Here is a 21680-nt window from a genome sequence, read left to right as displayed (position 1 = left end):
TCCTAAAGGACCACCTGTACCTCCAGAAATCAAAACGAATGAAGCTAAAATAGAACCTGTGGGCATGGAAAGAACTTTCATTGACTATGATGTTAGGGACAGACTAGAATGGCACATTACACAGAAAAAACTGCAACAGTACTGGGGCTTACCGCTGCATATTCAAATATCGGCAGAAACATTTATCCCACCTGCTCCAAAACTGATTCCATCCCAGCTAAATCCACAGCTTGGTATTGGTGTAGTTGTTGCTCCAACTGAACTGGCATTTCTGAGTAAAGAACATAGGAAATTATTAGAGCTTAATACAAAGAAGAAGATAATAAACCACAAATGGGGTCTCCCAACACTTATTCAGTTTTCATTAAGAAACTTCATGGCTCTTTCTCCATCGAAGAAAGATCTTGTGCTACAGTCAGAAATAATGGAAGCCAACAAGACAGGGCCCAGTAATATTGATACAAGAAGTAAGATTAGAATTCCTATACAGATGAACAAAAGAGGGAAATTGCCTTTACAATATAAAAAAGGTAGCAAAAACACCAAACCAAGCAAAACAGCAGAAGTGGCTGTTCTGGTCAACTTCAAACAAGAATATACAGATAAATTAGATGTTTGTTTAAGAAAATTGCATCTAGAAATTAAAATGCATTGTTTGCCAGAAATGGTAAAAGAATTTTATAAAGAAAATTATCCTTCAATGTCAAAGAAACCATTAGGAAAGATTATTGCACCTGGTGAAGGATGCAAAAAGCCACGTTCATTATACATAGCTTTTATGGAACAGGATGCGGTTGATCGCTTAGAGCTGAACCTACAGCATAAACTAATTTTCTGTCTCTGGCGGCATACAACTCTGTACGAAGAATCAATGGAAATGATGATTGCTAAAGGGCCACCTGTGCCTCCAGCAATCAAGTCAAGTGGAGCTAAAATAGAACCTGTGGGTATGGAAACAACTTTCATTGATGACAAAGTGAGAGAGAACCTCGAAAGGTACATTATACAGAAAAAACTTCAGCAGACCTGGGGCTTACCATTAGATGTTCAGAGATCAGAAGAAGCATTTATTCCATTTGCTCCAAAACTAATTCCGTCCCAGCTAAAACCACAGCCTGATATTTCAGTAGTCGTTGTTCCAACTGAGCTGGCATTTCTTACAGATGAGCATAAGAAAATATTGGAGATGAATACAAAGAAAAAGATCATAAATTGCAAGTGGGGTCTTCCCAAGCTTATCCAATCATCCTTGAATAAGTTTATGGCTACTGCTCCAGATGTGTCCAGCAATATAAATGTGGGCAATAAAGAAAATAAAATGGTTCCTCAACACACATTTCCAACAATCAAAAGAGGGAAATTATCCAGGTTACAATATGAAAAGGGTGACAGAAGCAAAAAACCAAAAAAAATAGGTGAGGATTTTCTTCTTGCTAGTTTCAAACCAGAATGGAAATCCAAACTAGAGACCTGTTTAATAAAGCTGTGTCTAGAAATTAAGACTGAATGCTTCCCTGAAATGGTAAAGGCATTCTACAAAAGCACCTATCCTTCAAAATCAAAGAAACCTTTGCCAAAGCTTATTGTACTTGGTAAAGGATTTAAAAAACCAAGACTATGTTATTTACCATTTATTGAACAGGACGCTGTTGATCACTTAGAGTTGAACTTAAAGCATAAACAGATTACCCATATCTGGGAATGTTATAATCTATATAAAGAATCAGTAGAAGTAATGATTTCTAAAGGACCACCTGTGCCTCCAACAATCAAGGGAAGTGCAGCTGTAATATACCCTGTGAGTATGGAAACAAGTTTCATTGATGATGAAGCTAGAGGCAGACTAGAATGGCACATTACACAGAAAAAACTTCAACATAACTGGGGATTACCATTACTTATTCAAAGATCACAAGAAGCATTTATTCCACCAGCTCCAAAGCTAATTCCATCACAGCTAAAACCACAGCCTGGTTTTGATTCGGTTATTGTTTCATCTGAACTGGCCTTCCTAAGCTCAGAACATAGAAAAAGACTTGAGCTGAATACAAGGAAGAGAATCATAAATTACAAGTGGGGCCTCCCCAAGGCTATTCAGTATTCTTTAAATAATTTTATGGCTTCTCTTGTGCTGCAATCTGAAGTGATGGAAAGAAACAAGATATCTTCCAGTAATACTCAAGAGGGAAATAGAAAAATAGATACTCTAATGAGTACATTTTTACAGACTAAAAAAACAAAACTGTCTTCAAAACAAAATCGAAAAGGAAGCAGAAACCTGAAACTCAACAATGTGGGAGAGATGTATCTTTCTACTAAACTCAGACCAGAATATAAGGACAGGCTAGATATATGTTTGATAAAACGATGTCTTGAAATTAAAATGTGTTGTTTCCCAGAGATTGTGAATGAGATGTATAAAGCTACCTATCCTCCAATGACAAAAAAACCCTTTCCAAAGCCAATTGCACCTGGTAAAGGCTTTAAAAAGCCGAGATCATTGTACATACCTTTTATTGAACAGGATGCTGTTGATCGCTTAGAGCTGAACTTAAAGCACAAACAGATTACTCATTTCTGGGGACTTGCAACTCTATATGAAGAATCAATGGCATTGATGATTTCTAAAGAACCACCCGAACCTCCAGTGATCAAGGCAAGTGAAGCTCAAATAGAACCTGTGGGTATGGAAACAACTTTCATTGAAAATGAAACTAGAGGCAGACTAGAATGGCACATTGCACAGAAAAAACTTCAGCACAACTGGGGCTTTCCACTATATATTCAAAGATCACAAGAAACATTTATACCACCTGCTCCAAAACTAATTCCATCCCAGCTAAAACCACAGCTTAGTTTTGTGATAGTCGTTGTGCCAGTTGAGCTGACCTTCCTTAGTGATGGACACTGGAAAATACTGGAACTGAATATGAAAAAAAGAATTATAAATTGCAAATGGGGTCTTCCAAAGTTAGTTCAGTTATCTCTAAGGAGTTTTACACCTGCTGCCCCACAAATGAAAGATTTTATGCTACAGCCACAAAAGCAAGCAATGTCCATTATCAAAATGCCTCCTTTTGCAGGCAATGTTCTCCAGATGAAAAGAGGAAAGTTGCCTTCACCAAAGTATCAAAAAAGCATAAAAGCAAAAAAGAATATTGAGGTATTTTCTTTTGATAACCTCAAATTCACATATGGAGGTATTATAGATTTCTGCTTAATAAAGCAATGTTTAGAAATTAAAATGGAGTATCTGCCTAAACTGGTAATGGATACCTACAATGCTATTTATGCTCAAGCATCAAAGAAAATTTTACCAAAGGTTATTTTACCTGGCAAAGGATTTAAAAAGCAAAGATCATCATATATGCCTTTTACGGAACAAGAAGCAGTTGATCGTTTGGAGTTGAACTTAAAGCACAAACAGATTATCCATCACTGGGGATTTCCAACTCTCTATGAAGAATCATTGGAAATGATGATTCCTATAGGACCACCGTTGCCTCCAGTAATCAAAGCTATTGGAGCTCAAATAGAGCCTGTGGGTATGGAAACAACTTTCATTAAAAATAAAGCAAGAGACAGGCTAGAATGGCACATAACACAGAAAAAACTTCAGTACAACTGGGGTTTACCATTAAATATTCAAAGGTCACTAGAGTTATTCATTCCACCTGCTCCAAAATTGATTCTATCCCAGCTAAATTCAAAGCCTGATTTTGCAATAGTTGTTGCTCCTTCTGAACTGGCATTTCTTAGCGATGAACTTAGGCAAATCCTGGATCGAAATATAAAGAAAAGGATCATAAATCGCAAATGGGGTCTTCCCAAAGTTATTCACTCGTCGTTAATGCAATTTATGGCTCCTACTCCAGATGACAAAGGCCTCATACAACCACCAAAAAATATTAAAGAAAGCAACACGATGTCCAACAATAACAATTTAGGTAAGAGTTATAAAATGTTTTCTCAGGGTACAAACCTGCGACTCAAAGGAGGAAAATTATTTTCTCCACAATATGAAAGAGATGAGAGAAACATACATAAAGTAAAAGAAATGTCTGCCAATGTTAACCTCAGACCAGAGTGTAAAAATAACCTGGATGTGAGCTTGACAAAGCAGTGTCTGGAAATTAAAATGGATTGTTTACCTAAACTGGTAAAGGAATTGTACAAAAGTACCTATCCTCCAGTATCAAAGAAACCTTTACCAAAGTTTATTGCACCTGGCAAGGGATTTAAAAAACCAAGAATGCAGTATATTCCTTTTACTGAACAAGATGATATTGATCGGATAGAGATGAACTTGAAACACCGACAAATTTTATATCTCTGGGGACTTGAAACGCTGTATGAAAAGTCAATGGAAATGATGATTCCCAAAGGACCACCTGTACCTCCACCAATTACGGCTAGTTTAGCTCAAATGGAGCCTGTAGGTGGGCCAACAATTTATTTTTCGGATGAAGTCAGGAAGTTTCTAGAATGGCATGTTCTGCAGAAGAAACTTCAACATAATTGGGGCTTACCATCACATTTTCAAAAGTCAACAGAAGCATTTATTCCACCTGCTCCGAAACTGATATTAGCCCAGCTCAATCCACAGCCTGATTTTGAAATAGTTATTGCTCCAACTGAGTTAGTATTCATAAATGATGAGCACAAGAAGGCACTAGAAATGAATACAAAGAAAAGGACTGTAAATCACAGATGGGGCCTCCCCAGGCTTATTCAGTCATCTTTAAATGAATTTATGGCACCTACTCCACCAATAAAGGATTTCATAAAACAATATAAAATTAAGAAGAAGAATAGAGTAAGGTCCAGAACCAAAGGCTTATTAACGAATTATAAAATGGTTTCTTCTCAGTGCGCATCTCTTCTGAACAAAGGACAAAGAAATACTTCAGATTATGGAAGTTTTAGGAGAAGTGTTAAAATGAAAAAAAAAGAAAGGAGGAGGTCTACTGTTGCTAAACTTATACCAGAATGTAACAATAAGCTAGATATGTGTTTAATAAAACAAAGTTTATCTATTAAACTGGATTGTCTACCTGAACTGGTAACGGAGTTATACAAACAAACTTATCCTCCAGCATTGAAGAAACCATTACCAAAGCACATAACACCTGGCAAAGGATTTAAGAGACCAAGATTATCACTTATTCTGTTTGCTGAACAGGATATTATTGAACGCTTGGATATGAATTTAAGGCACAAACAGATTAATAATCTTTGGGGTATTGCAACTGCATTTGACAAGTCAATTGAAATGATGATTCCTAAAGCACCGCCTTTGCCTCCAGCAATCAAAGCAAGTGGAGCTAAAGTAGAGCAAATAGGTATGGAATTAGCCTTCCAGTCTAATGAAACCATTGACATTCTGGAATGGCACATTACAACGAAAAGATTTCAGCACAACTGGGGCATACCATTGCATATCCAAAGATCAATAGACGCATTCATTCCATCTCCTCCAAAACTGGTTCTATCCCAATTAAGCCAGTGTCCCGATTTTGATATTGCTGTTTCTGCAAATGAGCTAATATTCCTAAGTGAGGAATATAAGGAAGCATTGGAAATAAATACAACAAAACGGATCATAAATCACAGACAGGGCCTTCCTAATATTATTCAGGCCTCTTTGAATAGTTTTATACCTCCTGCTCCACCAGTAAAGGATTTCATGCAACTGTTAGAGGCTGGAGAAGAAAGTGCAACAGGATTAAATAGATCTGAACTGAGCAAAATTGATACAGTTTTACCTTCTGAACAGAAGTTATGGGCAAGCAAAGTTTCTTTAACAAATTGTACAGAGGGTAAGGAAAGCAGCAGTATAAATAGTATGGAAGAACTTTCTGTCAGTCCAAAACTGGAATCTAAAGATAAAGTGGATGTAGATGTGGCAAAGCAATCTTTGGAAACGCAATTAGTGGATAAATGTTCCTACTCAGCCACAAGTAGAAGTTTGCTGAAACTGAATACCCCTTACAGAAGATTCAAAAAACAAAACTTAAAGAGCAAATGGAGTGACGATTGTCTTGAGGTAGATTGTTCCATAACCTCACCCAGTTACAGGCCAAAATCTATGAAAACCGTGGGTTCTTCAACTTGGACATCAGATCAAAAATTGGCTGATTTGACCTATAAACCAATGTCTATTGTGGGACTGTCTCTAGGTCCAGCAATAATTGGACCAAACCTGCCTTCATCCCCCATGACTGTGCAAGAGGAGTTCAATATTTATCTGAAACAAAATATGGGTTCTGTTTTATTGCCACGTCCTGTTCCTTATGCAGATTGTGAAGAAATCTTATCAAAAAATGCAAGAGACGTTGGGAACAATGTATCATGTTCAGAACAATTGACTGAGGAAGCAAAAAGCTATATTCGGCAAAATGAAGAACATGGATATGTCAAAATAATTGGAGGTACTTTTGTTAAAAATCAGAATGAAGAAGAAAAAGTGCAAGTTAATCTATCAGAAATAATTTGTGCACAGCCATCACCTATAGGACCTTGTGATACCTTGCAAGAGAGAATAATTATTACATCTCAGGATCCTGATGATGGAAATTACTTGAGTGTTTCTGATGAGGAACTCCATGGTGCTTATTATGAAAATTTCAACAAATCATATCATTCTTCAAGAACCCATGTTGTGAAGAAAAAGTGCAGGAAAACTTTTCAAAGTCGGTATTCCAATCAAACAAAACCAGATAAGACTTTAGTAAAGTCAAAGGCTAAATTTTCCAAGCAAGATTGTCAGAAGCCAAGAACATTTAAACATAAAGAAGAAGGGAGAAAATCTGAGTTATGCAGCCAAAGCATTCTTTTTGTTAGCCCAACTGAAGAACTGCAAAACGCAGTTATAATGACCTGTGGTTCAGACACAAACCAAAACAAGAAATCTTACCCTTACGCCTCACATTGTGACAGACCAGAAAGCCCAGGGTCAACAAGAGAAACTTCTCACAGTTGTATACATGATGAAAGGTCCTCACGAAGCTCCACACCTAATAGTCCAGGATGTCAGCAAGTATTGTCACCTGAGGATTCTCCGTTTACAACAAATGAAGACTATGAAGGTACTGTATAGGCTGGTATTTTTGTCGGCTGGGAAAATGTTGTAAATAGGTATTATTGCCACAAAAAACATAGCTATTTTGCTCTAAAGGTTTATATACCTAAAAATGTAATTTAAGATACTTAATGGTAAGCATAACAAATGAACCAAAATTGGTATGCTTTCTGTTTGCAGTGTTAATTTGGATGTATGATATGGATAGCCTGTTATGGTTTGTAAGCATTAACTATCTAACAACCATTGTCCAAAATCTAAGTCAGAAGAAAAATATCAGATGCCTAATATATTCTCAGAAAGAGTGTATTCAATTCTAACATAATTAAAATCAATTTATTACTAATAGCTGACAACAGGTCCCAAATTTGCACAGGCTTTCTGGTGCACTCTTACTGTAACACTGGAGCCTGGCCTTTGCTGGAAGGCCTTGACTAGAATGTGGTCCCCTGAATCTGAGGGGGTGGGGTGGGGACTCTACACTGAGAATTCCCACTCTTCCAACCTCAGTAGGACCCAGCATAAATTTGGAGGCCAGTATGCCCACTAAGATGCGGGCTACCAATCTCCACAAGTAAGGCCCTATTGGGCGCTCCAGGTCAGGGAAGCTGCCTGGACACCCAAACAACTGGATGGACAGCTAGTCATTTGAGGTAGTGTTTCATTTTAAGAGTAAAAATAATGCCACTTTCTTTATAATTATGCATTTATTATATATGCAGAGGTCTGACCAGAAGTACTGAGGAGAAGATGTTACGCATCAGTCAGTGATTTCACACCTGGCTGTGATTCAGAACGTCATGGGTTCAAGTGCCACTTCAGCACTTGAGCACATAATTCTCTGCTGCCCTTTAGTGCAGTACTAAAGGAGTGCTGCACTGTTGGAGGTGCTGTCATTCAGATAAGATGTTAAACCGAGGCCCCATCTGTCCTCTCAGGCAAACGTAAAAGATTCCTATTTGAAGAAGAACACGGAGTTCTCCCAGTTCCTTGGCCAACATTTATTTGTCAACCACCATCTTCCATACTAGTGGATTGCCTATTGTAGTATTATTGCCACCTTTCGTGTACACTCCTCTAAAATGCATAGGGATATCCTGGAGTGGTTGCCAGACTTTTTTAAAAACCATCTGTGTGTCTCTCTCTGACCCATTGTTTCCTTTTTATAATCACTCTTCAATTTTATCATTTCCTTCTTTGAACCACCTAGGAAATTCAATTATTTTTCCGATTTTTTTTCCCCCTTACTGTTCTGTCACAGCTCAAATTGTTAGGAGGGCTGTACCTATTAAAGAATACCATGGTCAAGTATAGCTTGATCAGCTAATCAATAGGAGCCTGAACCCATTGATTGCACTTTGGGAAGCTGCTCCATCAGCAGGATAAGATCCTAGTTTAGCTGCACTGTGAGTTCACAATGGCATGAATGTCTTTGCCATGGAGTTATGTCCAGTGAGCAGCTCTGAAGCTACTGATGGGCTATGTGGCATATTGTGTGGGATCTGATAGCCCCATCTCATATTATGGTAGTGATAGCCCTTTATCCTTGCTTTTTATTCTCTACATCAAGATCATGAATAATATGCAAACCTAAAGATTCAAAATTCACCATGGTCCCTAAGACACCCAAAACGATATCTGTCACTTTTGATGTTTCCTCTTCATGCATTATCCTGCATTCACGACATCTCCTTTAATCTTGACCCATCTCCAGTAATGTAGTCTTCGATTATTTCGCACTGAATTCTGAGTTTCAACTGTTTCTGACTCCTCCTTCCAATTTCTTTCTTACACTTTCTACTTCAAAAGGAAGTCAATGTGCTCATATTCATTCTGATGTACCTGTTATGTCCTGCCATTTTCCCAACATATTTCTCATGTTCACAGTTGGATTGTAGTTTCCGTATGCAGATCCACTTTCTTAGAAACCAAAACCCGCATCTCTATGATCTTCCATATATTTGTTAGTGTAGCCAGGTTAAACAATTAATCCTGAATCACTGGAGTTTACTCCCATTCTTTGCCAGCTCTTCAATCTCTCTTCCTCACAGTCTACCTTTCTTTTGCAAGTATACTCATATTTATCTATCCCTTAAAGAAATGGACCCTGAATTTCACAGTTGTTTTGCCTTAAAATGCTATAATCTGAGTGGGTACAGAAATTGGGCGGGATACAATTACATCACGGCCTTGCCCCTTTTCCTGTCAAAATTACTGGCCAATTCTGGGGTCAGGCATATAATATGTCCACCCAGAAATGCAAATGAGAGAATTATATGACATAATTTCCACTAATTGCATCCTAGGAATGTTGACCACATGAACGCCATCCAGCATTGTTAAGGGTACCTAGTGGATTTAAAATTTAAGAGGCTGGTGTTTCCCACTACAAACAATTTTTAAACTTCAAAAGTACTCAGTCAGCACTGCTGCCCATTTTCTTGCCACAGCAATTTTGCACACCTCTAACTGATGTGGGCGTAACTAATGAGTGGTAGGAGTCGTCATACTTACAATGAAGAAGTGGGATCAGATGAAAATTGAGGCCATGATCCCTACATCCCTTCCAACTACCAATTGCTCTTACTTTGGAATTTTCCAAAGTATATGGAAGTTTCAGCTCTCAAATTATCATGTTGAAAGTTCAGGCCAGCACAGTTCTTGCAATGGCCATTCCTCTTGTTGTCTTTATTATTCATCTCTGGAACTCTTTTGAACATTTTGGTAAATCATTACTTAAACATCTCCAAAGCCTTTGACATGATCTGTCATAAACAAGTTACTGTCAGATGGTCTTCCACCAAAATTATCTTTATGACTATATAGTTGCTCTGAGCTACAGTTCATGGCTCATCCTCTGACTTTTCCCCCAATAGTTCAGAGCTCTGTCCTCTCTCACTTCGTTCCTTCTTCATATCAGTGACCTCATCTACTCGTCCTATCTTGTCCACTTTTCTGTTAATGATTGCATTCTACGTTCATTTCTTTTAGATTGCAGGCCCTTTGTGCATATAGCATTCATTCTCAGCATTGCCGTTGCCAGCGCTCTAATTTTTTGAATGATTTATTGGGCCAGATTTTGCTGTAGCAGGGCATCTAATGACATGTGCCGTTAGTTAGACTTGCCCCTGCACTCTTCAACTCAAAAAATTTTGCCCACAAAGTTGCTGAATGTGCAAGCTGATAACGGTGCAGCGAGGGAAACAGGGCATCTGGGACCTGAGTGAACAGGGCAACCAACTGGGTATCTCCTTAACCAATGAAATTTAAGGATTGGGAAATAAACACAGGAAGGACTGAGAAGGAAGGTAAATTAAAGGGGGTGAATTCAATGTCAAATCAGGTACAGAAAGAGAGGGGAAAAAAATTGGATTAAGAGAGAAAGAAAGAAGAGACAGAAAGGACAGTCTTTTCTCTTGCTTTAGTGTGCACAATTCACAGGATAGAGAGAATTTTTTTATGGCTGCATTTGTTGACCACACTGTTTTGTCTAGTGAAGAACTGTACTGACAGTGCAGGGAGTGGGAGGTGTTATTGGACACCATTCACTCAGCACTCTGCCTGGAATGTGTAATTTGATCCAAACAATGGCAGTCAGGCTGTAGACAGGCAATCAGGCGGTAGACAAGCAGTCCTGCATTGAAGCTGTTTACATTCCTGAGTTCGGACAATGCACAGCACTAACACTACCGTGTTCAGACAAGACACAGTGTTAACACACCTGAGTTCAAACAACACAGCACTAACGCTTCTGAGTTCAGACAAAGCACACGTTAACACACCCGAGTTCAGACAAGGCACACACTAACACTCCCGAGTTCAGACAAGGCACGGCACTAACATTCCAGAGTTCAGACTAGGCATACGCTAACACACCCTAGTTCAGACAAGGCACAGCACGAACAGTCTCCAGTTCAGACAACACGCAGCACTAACACTCCCAAGTTCAGACAACGCACAGTGCTAATTATCCCTATCAATCATGAGCATGAAAGCAATAATACAAAATCAATAAACCTCAAGCAAATTGCGAGTTTTAAGAACATAAGAACTAGGAGCAGGAGTAGGCCAATCGGCCCCTCGAGCCTGCTCCGCCATTCAATAAGATCATGGCTGATCTGATCCGAACCTCAAATCTAAATTCATGTCCAATTTCCTGCCCGCTCCCCGTAACCCCTAATTCCCTTTACTTCTAGGAAACTGTCTATTTCTGTTTTAAATTTATTTAATGATGTAGCTTCCACAGCTTCCTGGGGCAGCAAATTCCACAGACCTACTACCCTCTGAGTGAAGAAGTTTCTCCTCATCTCAGTTTTGAAAGAGCAACCCCTTATTCTGAGATTATGCCCCCCTAGTTCTAGTTTCACCCATCCTTGGGAACATCCTTACCGCATCCACCCGATCAAGCCCCTTCACAATTTTATATGTTTCAATAAGATCGCCTTTCATTCTTCTGAACTCCAATGAGTAGAGTCCCAATCTACTCAACCTCTCCTCATATGTCCACTCCCTCATCCCCGGGATTAACCGAGTGAACCTTCTTTGTACTGCCTTGAGAGCAAGTATGTCTTTTCTTAAGTATGGAGACCAAAACTATGCAGTATTCCAGTTGCGGTCTCACCAATACCTTATATAACTACAGCAATACCTCCCTGTTTTTATATTCTATCCCCCTAGCAATAAAAGCCAACATTCCGTTGGCCTTCTTGATCACCTACTGCACCTGCATACTATCTTTTTGATTTTCTTGCACTCGGACCCCCAGATCCCTTTGTACTGCAGTACTTTCCAGTTTCTCGCCATTAAGATAATAACTTGCTCTCTGATATTTCCTGCCAAAGTGCATAACCTCACATTTTCCAATATTGTATTGCATCTGCCAAATCTCCGCCCACTCACCCAGCCTGTCTATATCCCCTTGTACGTTTTTAATGTCCTCCTCACTCTCCACTTTCCCTCCCATCTTTGTATCATCTGCAAACTTTGATATGTTACACTCGGTCCCCTCCTCCAAATCGTTAATATAGATTGTAAAGAGTTGGGGACCCAGCAGCGACCCCTGCACAACACCACTGGCTACTGGTTGCCAGTCCAAGAATGTACCATTTATCCCAACTCTCTGCTTCCTGTTAGATAACCAATCCTCCACCCATGCCAGAATATTACCCCCAATTCAGTGATTCTTTATCTTGAGCAATAATCTTTTATGTGGCACCTTGTCGAATGCCTTCTGGAAGTCTAAATACACTACGTCCACTGGTTCCCCTTTATCCACCCTGTACGTTATGTCCTCAAAGAACTCAAGCAAATTTGTCAGACATGACTTCCCCTTCGTAAAGCCATGCTGACTTTGTCCTATTAAATTATGTTTATCCAAATGTTCTGCTACTGTCTCCTTAATAATAAACTCCAAAATTTTACCCACCACAGATGTTAGGCTAACTGATCTATAATTTCCAGCCTTCTGCCTACGACCCTTTTTAAATAAGGGTGTTACATTAGCAGTTTTCCAATCTGCCGGGACTTTTGCCGAGTCCAGAGAATTTTGGAAAATTATTACCAAAGCATCCACAATCCCTACTGCCACTTCCCTCAAGACCCTAGGATGTAAGCCATCAGGTCCAGGGGATTTATCTGCCTTGAGTCCCATTAATTTACTGAGTACCAATTCCTTAGTGATTTTAATCATATTTAACTCCTCCCCCCCCAGTGTTGGGATATTCTTAGTGTCCTCTACCGTAAAGACTGAAACAAAATATTTGTTCAGCATTTTTGCCATCTCCATGTTTCCCACCATTAATTTCCCGGTCTCATCCTCTAAGGGACCTACGTTTTGCCAATGCTGTATTCCTCTTGCAGTGCAGGGCTGAATGGTTACATTGTAATTTCTTCCAGGCCCTTCGATAAGCATTGAAAATCTTAGCCTGGGTTTTCTGGCCACTTCCCAGTAGTGTTTTGACAGATTTGGGGTAAACAGGGATGGAAAATTGCTCACGGACACTCTCTTGCATGTCCATGCCTTCCCCCCCACTTTCCTAATGGCAGGCCCAGTGGTATAACATGCTCTCACCCATAGGTGGATGGGTGCATGCAAATAATATTAAAACAAAGGAAACACTAGTTTCCTGTCATTTGTCCTGATTGATCGCTGGATGCCAGAGCTGGGGAGGAACCAAAAAGATGGTGCTGGCAACAAGAGTATGTGCAGTGGCTCTCCAAGCATTACCAAGTATAGGCCCCAGAAGACTGGAGGATATTTCTGACATTTTTATTTTACCAGAAGTTCTGAGGCTATCCACCAATAATAGCGGCAGTCAGCTGTGGTACTGCATTGCTGACCTTTGATGATGGTGCCATGCAGAGACAAACATGGCCACCTTCTTCACAATCATCTCATGCATCGCTACTTCCACTTCAGCAGTCATCAAATAGAGTGCTAGGCTGCAGTGTCACTTGCCTGCAGACTCATGCCTGCACCTTGGTTTCCCTTTATCTTAATTTTTGCCTGCCACTTCTTAGTCCTCTATTCCCTTCAGCCTTGGAAAATGCTCCTAATATTTCATTTGAACCTTTCCAAAGGCTTTCAGAATCTTTGTCGCCCTGTTGTGCCACTTCCCTTTAACTGTTGTAGGAACTGCTAGTCGAAAAAAAGACCATGGTCCATTTAGTTCGCCCATCTGCAAGCTTGGTAGTCACATGATACAACAATAATGGAGTTATTGACTAATAGCAATCAATCAAGCCTACAACAGACCCAGACATGTTGCAAAAATTTCACTTGCTACACCTGGAGTTAAGCTAATGAGCTGACCATAGGAATTTAGGTGGAAATAGCATACTTTTATTTGAGTCTGTCTAAAACCCGCTTCTAACCATTTAGGTCTGAACTGCACCTGTTTTGGAAACTTAGCCTTATTTCCCTTGTAGGAAATTGAGAACTGTTTTCAAGGCTTCCCTGTGAACAAGGGCCAGCCATCCCAGTGACAGCAGGAATCAAGAGGAGAATGTTCCCCACTGTTATACAAATTCATTAGATTGGTCATTAAATTAGAGATTTATAAATTGGTTCAGAACTCTCAATGAAGGCACTCTTTGCCTAAAAGTATTTTATTTGAAAATCACAAGCTTTCGGAGGCTTCCTCCTTCCTCAGGTGAATGTGGTAATGAAATCCTCGAACCTTTCGCATTTATAAATCACAGAACAATACCTGGTGATTACAGATAGTCTTTCCAACTGCCCGTTGCCAAGGCAATCAAAGTGTTCAGACAGAGAGGTGTTACCTACAGGGCCACCGAATATACAAACAACCAAAAAAAAAACGGAGAGAGAGGCAGAAACATAGAAACATCCGGAAGGAAGAGAAAGACAGCAAATGACCCGTTATATTAAAAACAGATAACTTTTGTTCACTGGTGGGGTTACGTGTAGCGTCACATGAACCCAAGATCCCGATTGAGGCTGTCCTCATGGGTGCGGAACTTGGCTATCAATTTCTGCTCGACGATTTTGCGTTGTCGTGTGTCTCGAAGGCCGCCTTGGAGTACGCTTACCTGAAGGTCTTGATCAGTTTGTTGAGCTGGTGGGTGTGTTCTTTGGTCGGATCTGCGGGTAACCGTCTGTACAGACGCTGAAAGACGCCCTAGTAAGAACGGGATATGACGCTCGACTCATCGATCGACAGTTCCGACGGGCCACAGCGAAAAATCGCAGAGACCTCCTCAGAAGACTAACACGGGACGCAACCAACAGAGTACCCTTCGTCGTCCAGTACTTCCCCGGAGCGGAGAAACTACGCCATGTTCTCCGCAGCCTTCAACATGTCATCAATGACGACGAACACCTCGCTATGGCCATCCCCACACCTCCACTACTCGCCTTTAAACAGCCACCCAACCTCAAACAGACCATCGTTCGCAGCAAATTACCCAGCTTTCAGGAGAACAGCGTCCACGACACCACACAACCCTGCCACGGTAACCTCTGCAAGACATGCCAGATCATCGACACAGATACCACCATCACACAAGAGGACACCACCCACCAGGTGCATGGTTCATACTCCTGTGACTCGGCCAACGTTGTCTACCTCATACATTGCAGGAAAGGATGCCCCAGAGCATGGTACATTGGCGAGACCATGCAGACGCTGCGATAACGGATGAACGGACACCGCGCAACAATCGCCAGACAGGAGGGTTCCCTCCCAGTCGGGGAACACTTCAGCAGTCAAGGACATTCAGCCACCGACCTTCAGGTAAGCGTACTCCAAGGTGGCCTTCGAGACACACAACGCAAAATCGTCGAGCAGAAATTGATAGCCAAGTTCCGCACCCATGAGGACGGCCTCAACCGGGATCTTGGGTTCATGTCACGCTACACGTAACCCCACCAGCGAACAAAAGTTATCTGTTTTTAATATAACGGGTCATTTGCTGTCTTTCTCTTCCTTCCGGATGTTTCTATGTTTTTGCCTCTTTTTTTGGTTGTTTGTATATTTGGTAGCCCTGTAGGTAACACCTCTCTGTCTGAACACTTTGATTGCCTTGGCAACGGGCAGTTGGAAAGACTATCTGTAATCACCAGGTATTGTTCTGTGATTTATAAATGCGAAAGGTTCGAGGATTTCATTTCCACATTCACCTGAGGAAGGAGGAAGCCTCCGAAAGCTTGTGATTTTCAAATAAAATAGTTGGACTATAACTTGGTGTTGTAAAATTGTTTACAATTGTCAACCCCAGTCCATCACCGGCATCTCCACATCATGCCTAAAAGTAAGCATCGATTGACCAAAACAACAGGTGATACATCACCAGACCTGGGAGACATGAACTCTGTTCCATGTTGTTTGCCAGCTTCTGGACCATGTACTCACTGGAGCTGCTAAAAACATCTCCTTTAAAACTCTCAAGTCTTGGGTGCACATGACCCCTGCGCCACATCCAACCATTACACGATTAAACCAAAACAAAAGAATTAAACAAGTCCATGTAAGGTAGAACTAATAAGTAGACATATATCTTATCGATTGAGTAGCTAATGAGGATGACTTTTTTTTTATTCGTTCTTGGGATGTGGGTGTCGCTGACGAGGCCAGCATTTATCGCCCATCCCTAATTGCCCTTGAGAAGGTGGTGGTGAGCCGCCTTCTTGAACTGCTGCAGTCGGTATGGTGAAGGTTCTCCCAAAGTGCTGTTAGGAAGGGAGTTCCAGGATTTTGTCCCAGCGACGATGAAGGAACGGCGATATATTTCCAAGCCAGGATGGTGCGTGACTTGTAGGGGAACGTACAGGTGGTGTTGTTCCCATGTACCTGCTGTTCTTGTCCTTCTAGGTGGTAGAGGTTGCGGGTTTGGGAGGTGCTGTCAAAGAAGCCTTGGCGAGTTGCTGCAATGCATCCTGTGGATGGTCCAAACTGCAGCCACTGTGCGCCGGTGGTGAAGGGAGTGAATGTTTAGGGTGGTGGATGGGGTGCCAATCGAGCGGGCTGCTTTGTCCTGGATGGTGTTGAGCTTCTTGAGTGTTGTTGGAGCTGCATTCATCCAGGCAAGTGGAGAGTATTCCATCACACTCCTGACTTGTGCCTTGTAGATGGTGGAAAGGCTTTGGGGAGTCAGGAGGTGAGTCACTCGCCACAGAATACCCAGCCTCTAACCTGCTCTCGTAGCCACAGTATTTATATGGCTGGTCCAGTTAAGTTTCTGGTCAATGGTGACCCCAGGATGTTGATGGTGGGGGATTAAGCGATGGTAATATGCCGTTGAATGTCAAGGGGAGGTGGTTAGACTCTCTCTTGTTGGAGATGGTCATTGCCTGGCACTTGTCTGGCGCGAATGTTACTTTCCACTTATCAGCCCAAGCCTGGATGTTGTCCAGGTCTTGCTGCATGCGGTCTCGGACTGCTTCGTTATTTGAGGGATTGCGAATGGAACTGAACACTGTGCAATCATCAGCGAATATCCCCATTTCTGACCTTATGATGGAGGGGAAGTCATTGATGAAGAAGCTGAAGATGGTTGGGCCTAGGACACTGCCCTGAGGAACTCCTGCAGCAATGCTGAGATGATTGACCTCCAACAACCACCACCATCTTCCTTTGTGCTAGGTATGACTCCAGCCACTGGATAGTTTTCCCCCTGATTCCCATTGACTTCAGTTTTACTTGGGCTCCTTGGTGCCACACTCGGTCAAATGCTGCCTTGATGTCAAGGGCAGTCACTCTCACCTCACCTCTGGAATTCAGCTCTTTTGTCCATGTTTAGACCAAGGCTGTAATGAGGTCTGGAGCCGAGTGGTCCTGGCGGAACCCAAACTGAGCATCGGTGAGCAGGTTATTGGTGAGTAAGTGCCGCTTGATAGCACTGTCGACGACACCTTCCATCACTTTGCTGTTGATTGAGAGTAGACTGATGGGGCGGTAATTGGCCGGATTGGATTTGTCCTGCTTTTTGTGGACAGGACATCCCTGGGCAATTTTCCACATTGTCGGGTAGATGCCAGTGTTGTAGCTGTACTGGAACAACTTGGCTTGAGGCGCAGCTAGTTCTGGAGCGCAAGTCTTCAGCGCTACAGCCGGGATGTTGTCAGGGCCCATATCCTTTGCTGTCTCCAGTGCACTCAGCCGTTTCTTGATATCACGTGGAGTGAATCGAATTAGCTGAAGACTGGCCTTTGTGATGGTTGATCCCCTGGCTTGTTGGTAATGGTTGAGTGAGGAATATGCTGGGCCATGAGGTTACAGGTTGTGCTGGAATACAATTCTACTGCTGCTGATGGCCTACAGCGCCTCATGGATGCCCAGTTTTGAGCTGCTAGATCTGTTCTGAATCTATCCCATTTAGCACAGTGGTAGTGCCACACAACACGTTGGATGGTGTCCTCAGTGCGAAGACGGGACTTTGTCTCCACGAGGACTGTGCGGTGGTCACTCCTACCAATACTGTCATGGACAGATGCATTTGCGACAGGTAGATTGGTGAGGATGAGGTCAAGTACGTTTTTCCCTTGTGTTGGTTCACTCACCACCTGCCGCAGGCCCAGTCTGGCAGCTATGTCCTTCAGGATTCGGCCAGCTCAGTCAGTAGTGGTGCGACCGAGCCACTCTTGGCGATGGACATTGAAGTCCCCCACCCAGAGTACATTCTGTGCCCTTGCTACCCTCTACTAGTGAGTACCAGATAACTTATCTGGAGCACCTTCTTTGGGCATGTGGTTGTCGTTTATCTTTTGGAACCTGTGGGTCTCTGGTACGAGCCTTTCTCATCCTATATCTGTCTAGTACCTCAATCTCACATTCCGCCTTGGGAACCTGCAGTTACTATGTCTCCAGTATTATTACCTTATTAGTACAATTAGAACAATTAGTTCCAGTGCTAGTTTTCACATTCTAAGATATTAACTCTATTCTTTATCAGTACACTAACTGTATGGGCTGGATTTTCCTGTGAAAATAACGGCGGGCTAACAGGGCTCACTGTTATTTCCGGCGACCGACATGCGCAGTTAAATCCGGAAATCCAGAAGTTGCTATACCAGATGCGACCCACCTCCGTAAGCTGCGCGAGAACGGCATCTCACCAGCTGGCTCTCCATTCAAATGAATGGAACAGCGTGAAGTTCTTGCACTGCACTGATTGATATGAACTAATCTCGCCAAAAAAAGGTATGTCAAGTCATTTTAAGTTTAAGCACCCAAACAACCTCATTGGCACTGAAAATTAACTTTTACAAGTGTGGAGTCTCATTCCTTCAGATTTTAATTGTTGTTGGACATTGGAAAAAAAAAGTTTTTTAACTTTTTCTGTCTGTCTCTTTTATCTCTGTCTCTTAATTCAATATTTCTTACCCTCCCTTTATTGCTTTCTGTACCTGATTTGACAATGAATTCACTATTCTAACTTACACTTCCTAGTTCAGTCTCTGCGTGGCTAACATACTTCAATCTGATTGGTTAAGTGGATACACGGTTGCTTGCCCCATTCACACAGATCCTAGATGCCCTGCAGGGGGCACCAAGTTTAAGCGATGAAAGGAATTTGCCTTGCAAAAGCTCATGAAAAATCTGTGGGCAAGTGCAAGTCTAGCGGTTTGTCACTCACAGGAAAATCTGGCCCAAAATGTTTTACATTCTCAACCATCAAATCGATGTTTCATTATTACATCAATTCTATTTTTTTTTCAATTTCTAAAACATCCACTCTTTTAAAAAAATATATTTTCCTGTAGAATACTTTCAGGATAAGAAAGAATATCCCCAGTGAGTGTTTGTACCAATATTGTATTCTTGAGCCATACAGATAAGAAAAGTTCCAGATAAAATCCCTGGGTTGTGTTGAATCAACACATTTCACGGAGCCTCTGTTTAATGTCTCATCCAAAAGATGCATCAGTAATTACTTGTACCATATCATGCAGTGTATGTGTCTTAATCTTTCTTTGAACAATTTAAAGCAATGTAGAATATAATTAATTTTAATAGCATTGATAACATTAATGAAAACTGTGTGGCACTTATAGTTGAAAAAGTGTTAGTATATTTTATCCAAGTCAAGCATACTGTACATTATTTCGAATTGCACAGAATTTGCTAACAGATACAGAGTGCATGACAAAATTTGACATAATTAAATAAATTAATTATGTATTTTCCTTTTTTTAGTCTATTACCAGTGTGAGAGTCCATTATTATCACACGCAGTACACTAGGACAAAAGAAACCAGAGAAGGTACTATGAGTAATGTATGTTAAGCATTCGGCTTTAACAACATTTATTATATGCCAGACTGAAAAACTAATAATTTGAAAAAATTGTTTTCTTGAATTGCAGTTTCATCAGCAGGATTTCTTAAAACTTAAAGTCACAAGACAGGACAGCGATGAAGCCAATGAATACCTTGTTGCCTGCTGATATGATTTAGTTACATCACATGTAACATTTCACTTGCTTAAATAAACATCATTGTGGCAAAGTGAATAATACATAATAGATGTGTAGTTAAATGCAAAAATAATTTTGGAAAGAGGTTGCGAGTGGGGAATCTTGGAACATTTGCTAATTTAAATACATACTAACAAATTTCACATGGTATTGATCATAAGTTGGATGCTAAACGGGGTAGATTCAATCAGAAAGTAGGCCTTCACCTATTTAACATATGACACACATTTGCAGTTATGGATTCAACAGGTGCATTTTAATTCGTTAAGGAAGTCTCAAAGATGTAATTTAAACTTCCACATAATCTCCTGATATCCCTGCATGCATATCACTGATTCATATCCCCATAGATTTAAAAAGAGTTTTCAGGGTTGCCAGACACAAAGCTGAATAATGGATTTAAAGAGCCATGGAGATTGTTAGAAGTAATTTTTTGATTTTTTTTTTAATGTTGCCATTTAAGTGGTCAGGAACCATTGTAGCACAGCCATTTTTTCTGTTGCACATGGGGAATCAAAACCTTTTCAGGTTAAGCAGAGTTAGTGGGCGGGAAGATATCGAAGGCAGGGTAGGGAAGAAGAGGCAGATGGAACGGTGAGGGAGGAGAGTGAGCGGGGAGGGTGAAGGAGCACGGAGAGGAGGGGAAAGGATAGAAGAAGGGGTGAAGAGAGGAGGGAGTGAGAAGACGAAGAATGAAGTTGGAAGGGGAAAAGGAGAGGGGTGAGAGGAAATTATGGAGGAAACAGGCAGGGGAGAGAGGGTAAGAGGAGGGAAAATTAATTCTGGGATATTTCTCTTCAACCACCTCACCCCAGAAGGTGATGAAAAACAACTTCCAGGAGATAACAATGATTACGAGGTACATTACCAAACATCCCATCTACTTTTTATACGCAATGATATCAGCTTCCTCCAGGAACTTGTCCAGCTCCCTTTTGAATGATAAGCTGATGACACTCTGGGAATGGAAAAACCACCTGTCATCTAACCTAGTTCTATGCATACGTAACTTATACACACGTCCCCTCATTCTCCCTAACTTATCTAATTCAAACAATTTCTCCACATGTATGCAGTCTAGTACCTTCATTGTTTTAAATACTTCAATCAAGTCTCCCTGAAGTCTGCACTTTTCTCGAGTAAAAAGTCCCAACTCTCTAAGCCTATCGTGATTAAGAGATTTTAAACTAGGTATTAATCCATTAGCCCTCCTCTATACCTTTTCCAGGGCCTTTACATCTCCCATTATATGAGGAAATTAGAATTGGACACAGAGACCTAAAAATTTGGGTGCGTCCATTTGGGTGTGATCCCTGCACCTGAATTGTGAGGTCCAAGGAGCCCCGATATTGGGCCTCGGGCCTCATTAATATCAAGCCGATGTGATGGGAGGAGCTAGCCGGTGATGAGTGAACCAAGATCTGGCTGCTGCTAGCGTCACAGTGGCCCTGAGGTAAGTGAAGGGTGGGGGGGAACGTGGACTGGGGAGAGAAGAGATCGAGCCCCTTGTGGAGAAATTGGGCCTTGGGGAGTGGGAGGAAGAGATCACAGCCACGGGATTGGTAGAGATTGATGGATCTCGGGCGGGTGGGTGCGATTGGTAGCTGGGAGGATTGGTAGCCTTGGGGGGAGCAGTTGCCAGCAGCGACCCATGTTCTGTTAA

General features: G+C 41.4%; 1 protein-coding gene across 1 annotated transcript; it reads left to right on the top strand.

Annotated features, from left to right (window-relative positions):
• The first annotated feature begins 3396 nt into the window (after positions 1-3396).
• On the top strand, positions 3397-20039 carry LOC137322544 (uncharacterized). The gene is made up of 3 exons (XM_067985469.1): positions 3397-7088; positions 19738-19804; positions 19907-20039. Exons 1-2 carry the CDS (start codon positions 3476-3478, stop codon positions 19782-19784), a joined length of 3660 nt encoding a protein of 1219 aa, XP_067841570.1. The 5' UTR covers positions 3397-3475; the 3' UTR covers positions 19785-19804; positions 19907-20039.
• Positions 20040-21680: the final 1641 nt, after the last annotated feature.

The sequence above is a fragment of the Heptranchias perlo genome, chromosome 6 (assembly GCF_035084215.1).
Source record: "Heptranchias perlo isolate sHepPer1 chromosome 6, sHepPer1.hap1, whole genome shotgun sequence".
NCBI lineage: Eukaryota > Metazoa > Chordata > Chondrichthyes > Hexanchiformes > Hexanchidae > Heptranchias > Heptranchias perlo.
Note: the sequence above shows the minus strand (reverse complement) of the source record. Positions and strands in the feature narration are given on the sequence as shown.

Bases quoted from the DNA above. Each gene is read 5' to 3' on its own strand.
- LOC137322544 (XM_067985469.1), top strand. From the start codon at position 3,476: ATGATGATTCCTATAGGACCACCGTTGCCTCCAGTAATCAAAGCTATT. The intron at 7,089-19,737 runs GTACTGTATAGG...TCCTTTTTTTAG, and splicing joins AACAAATGAAGACTATGAAG to TCTATTACCAGTGTGAGAGT.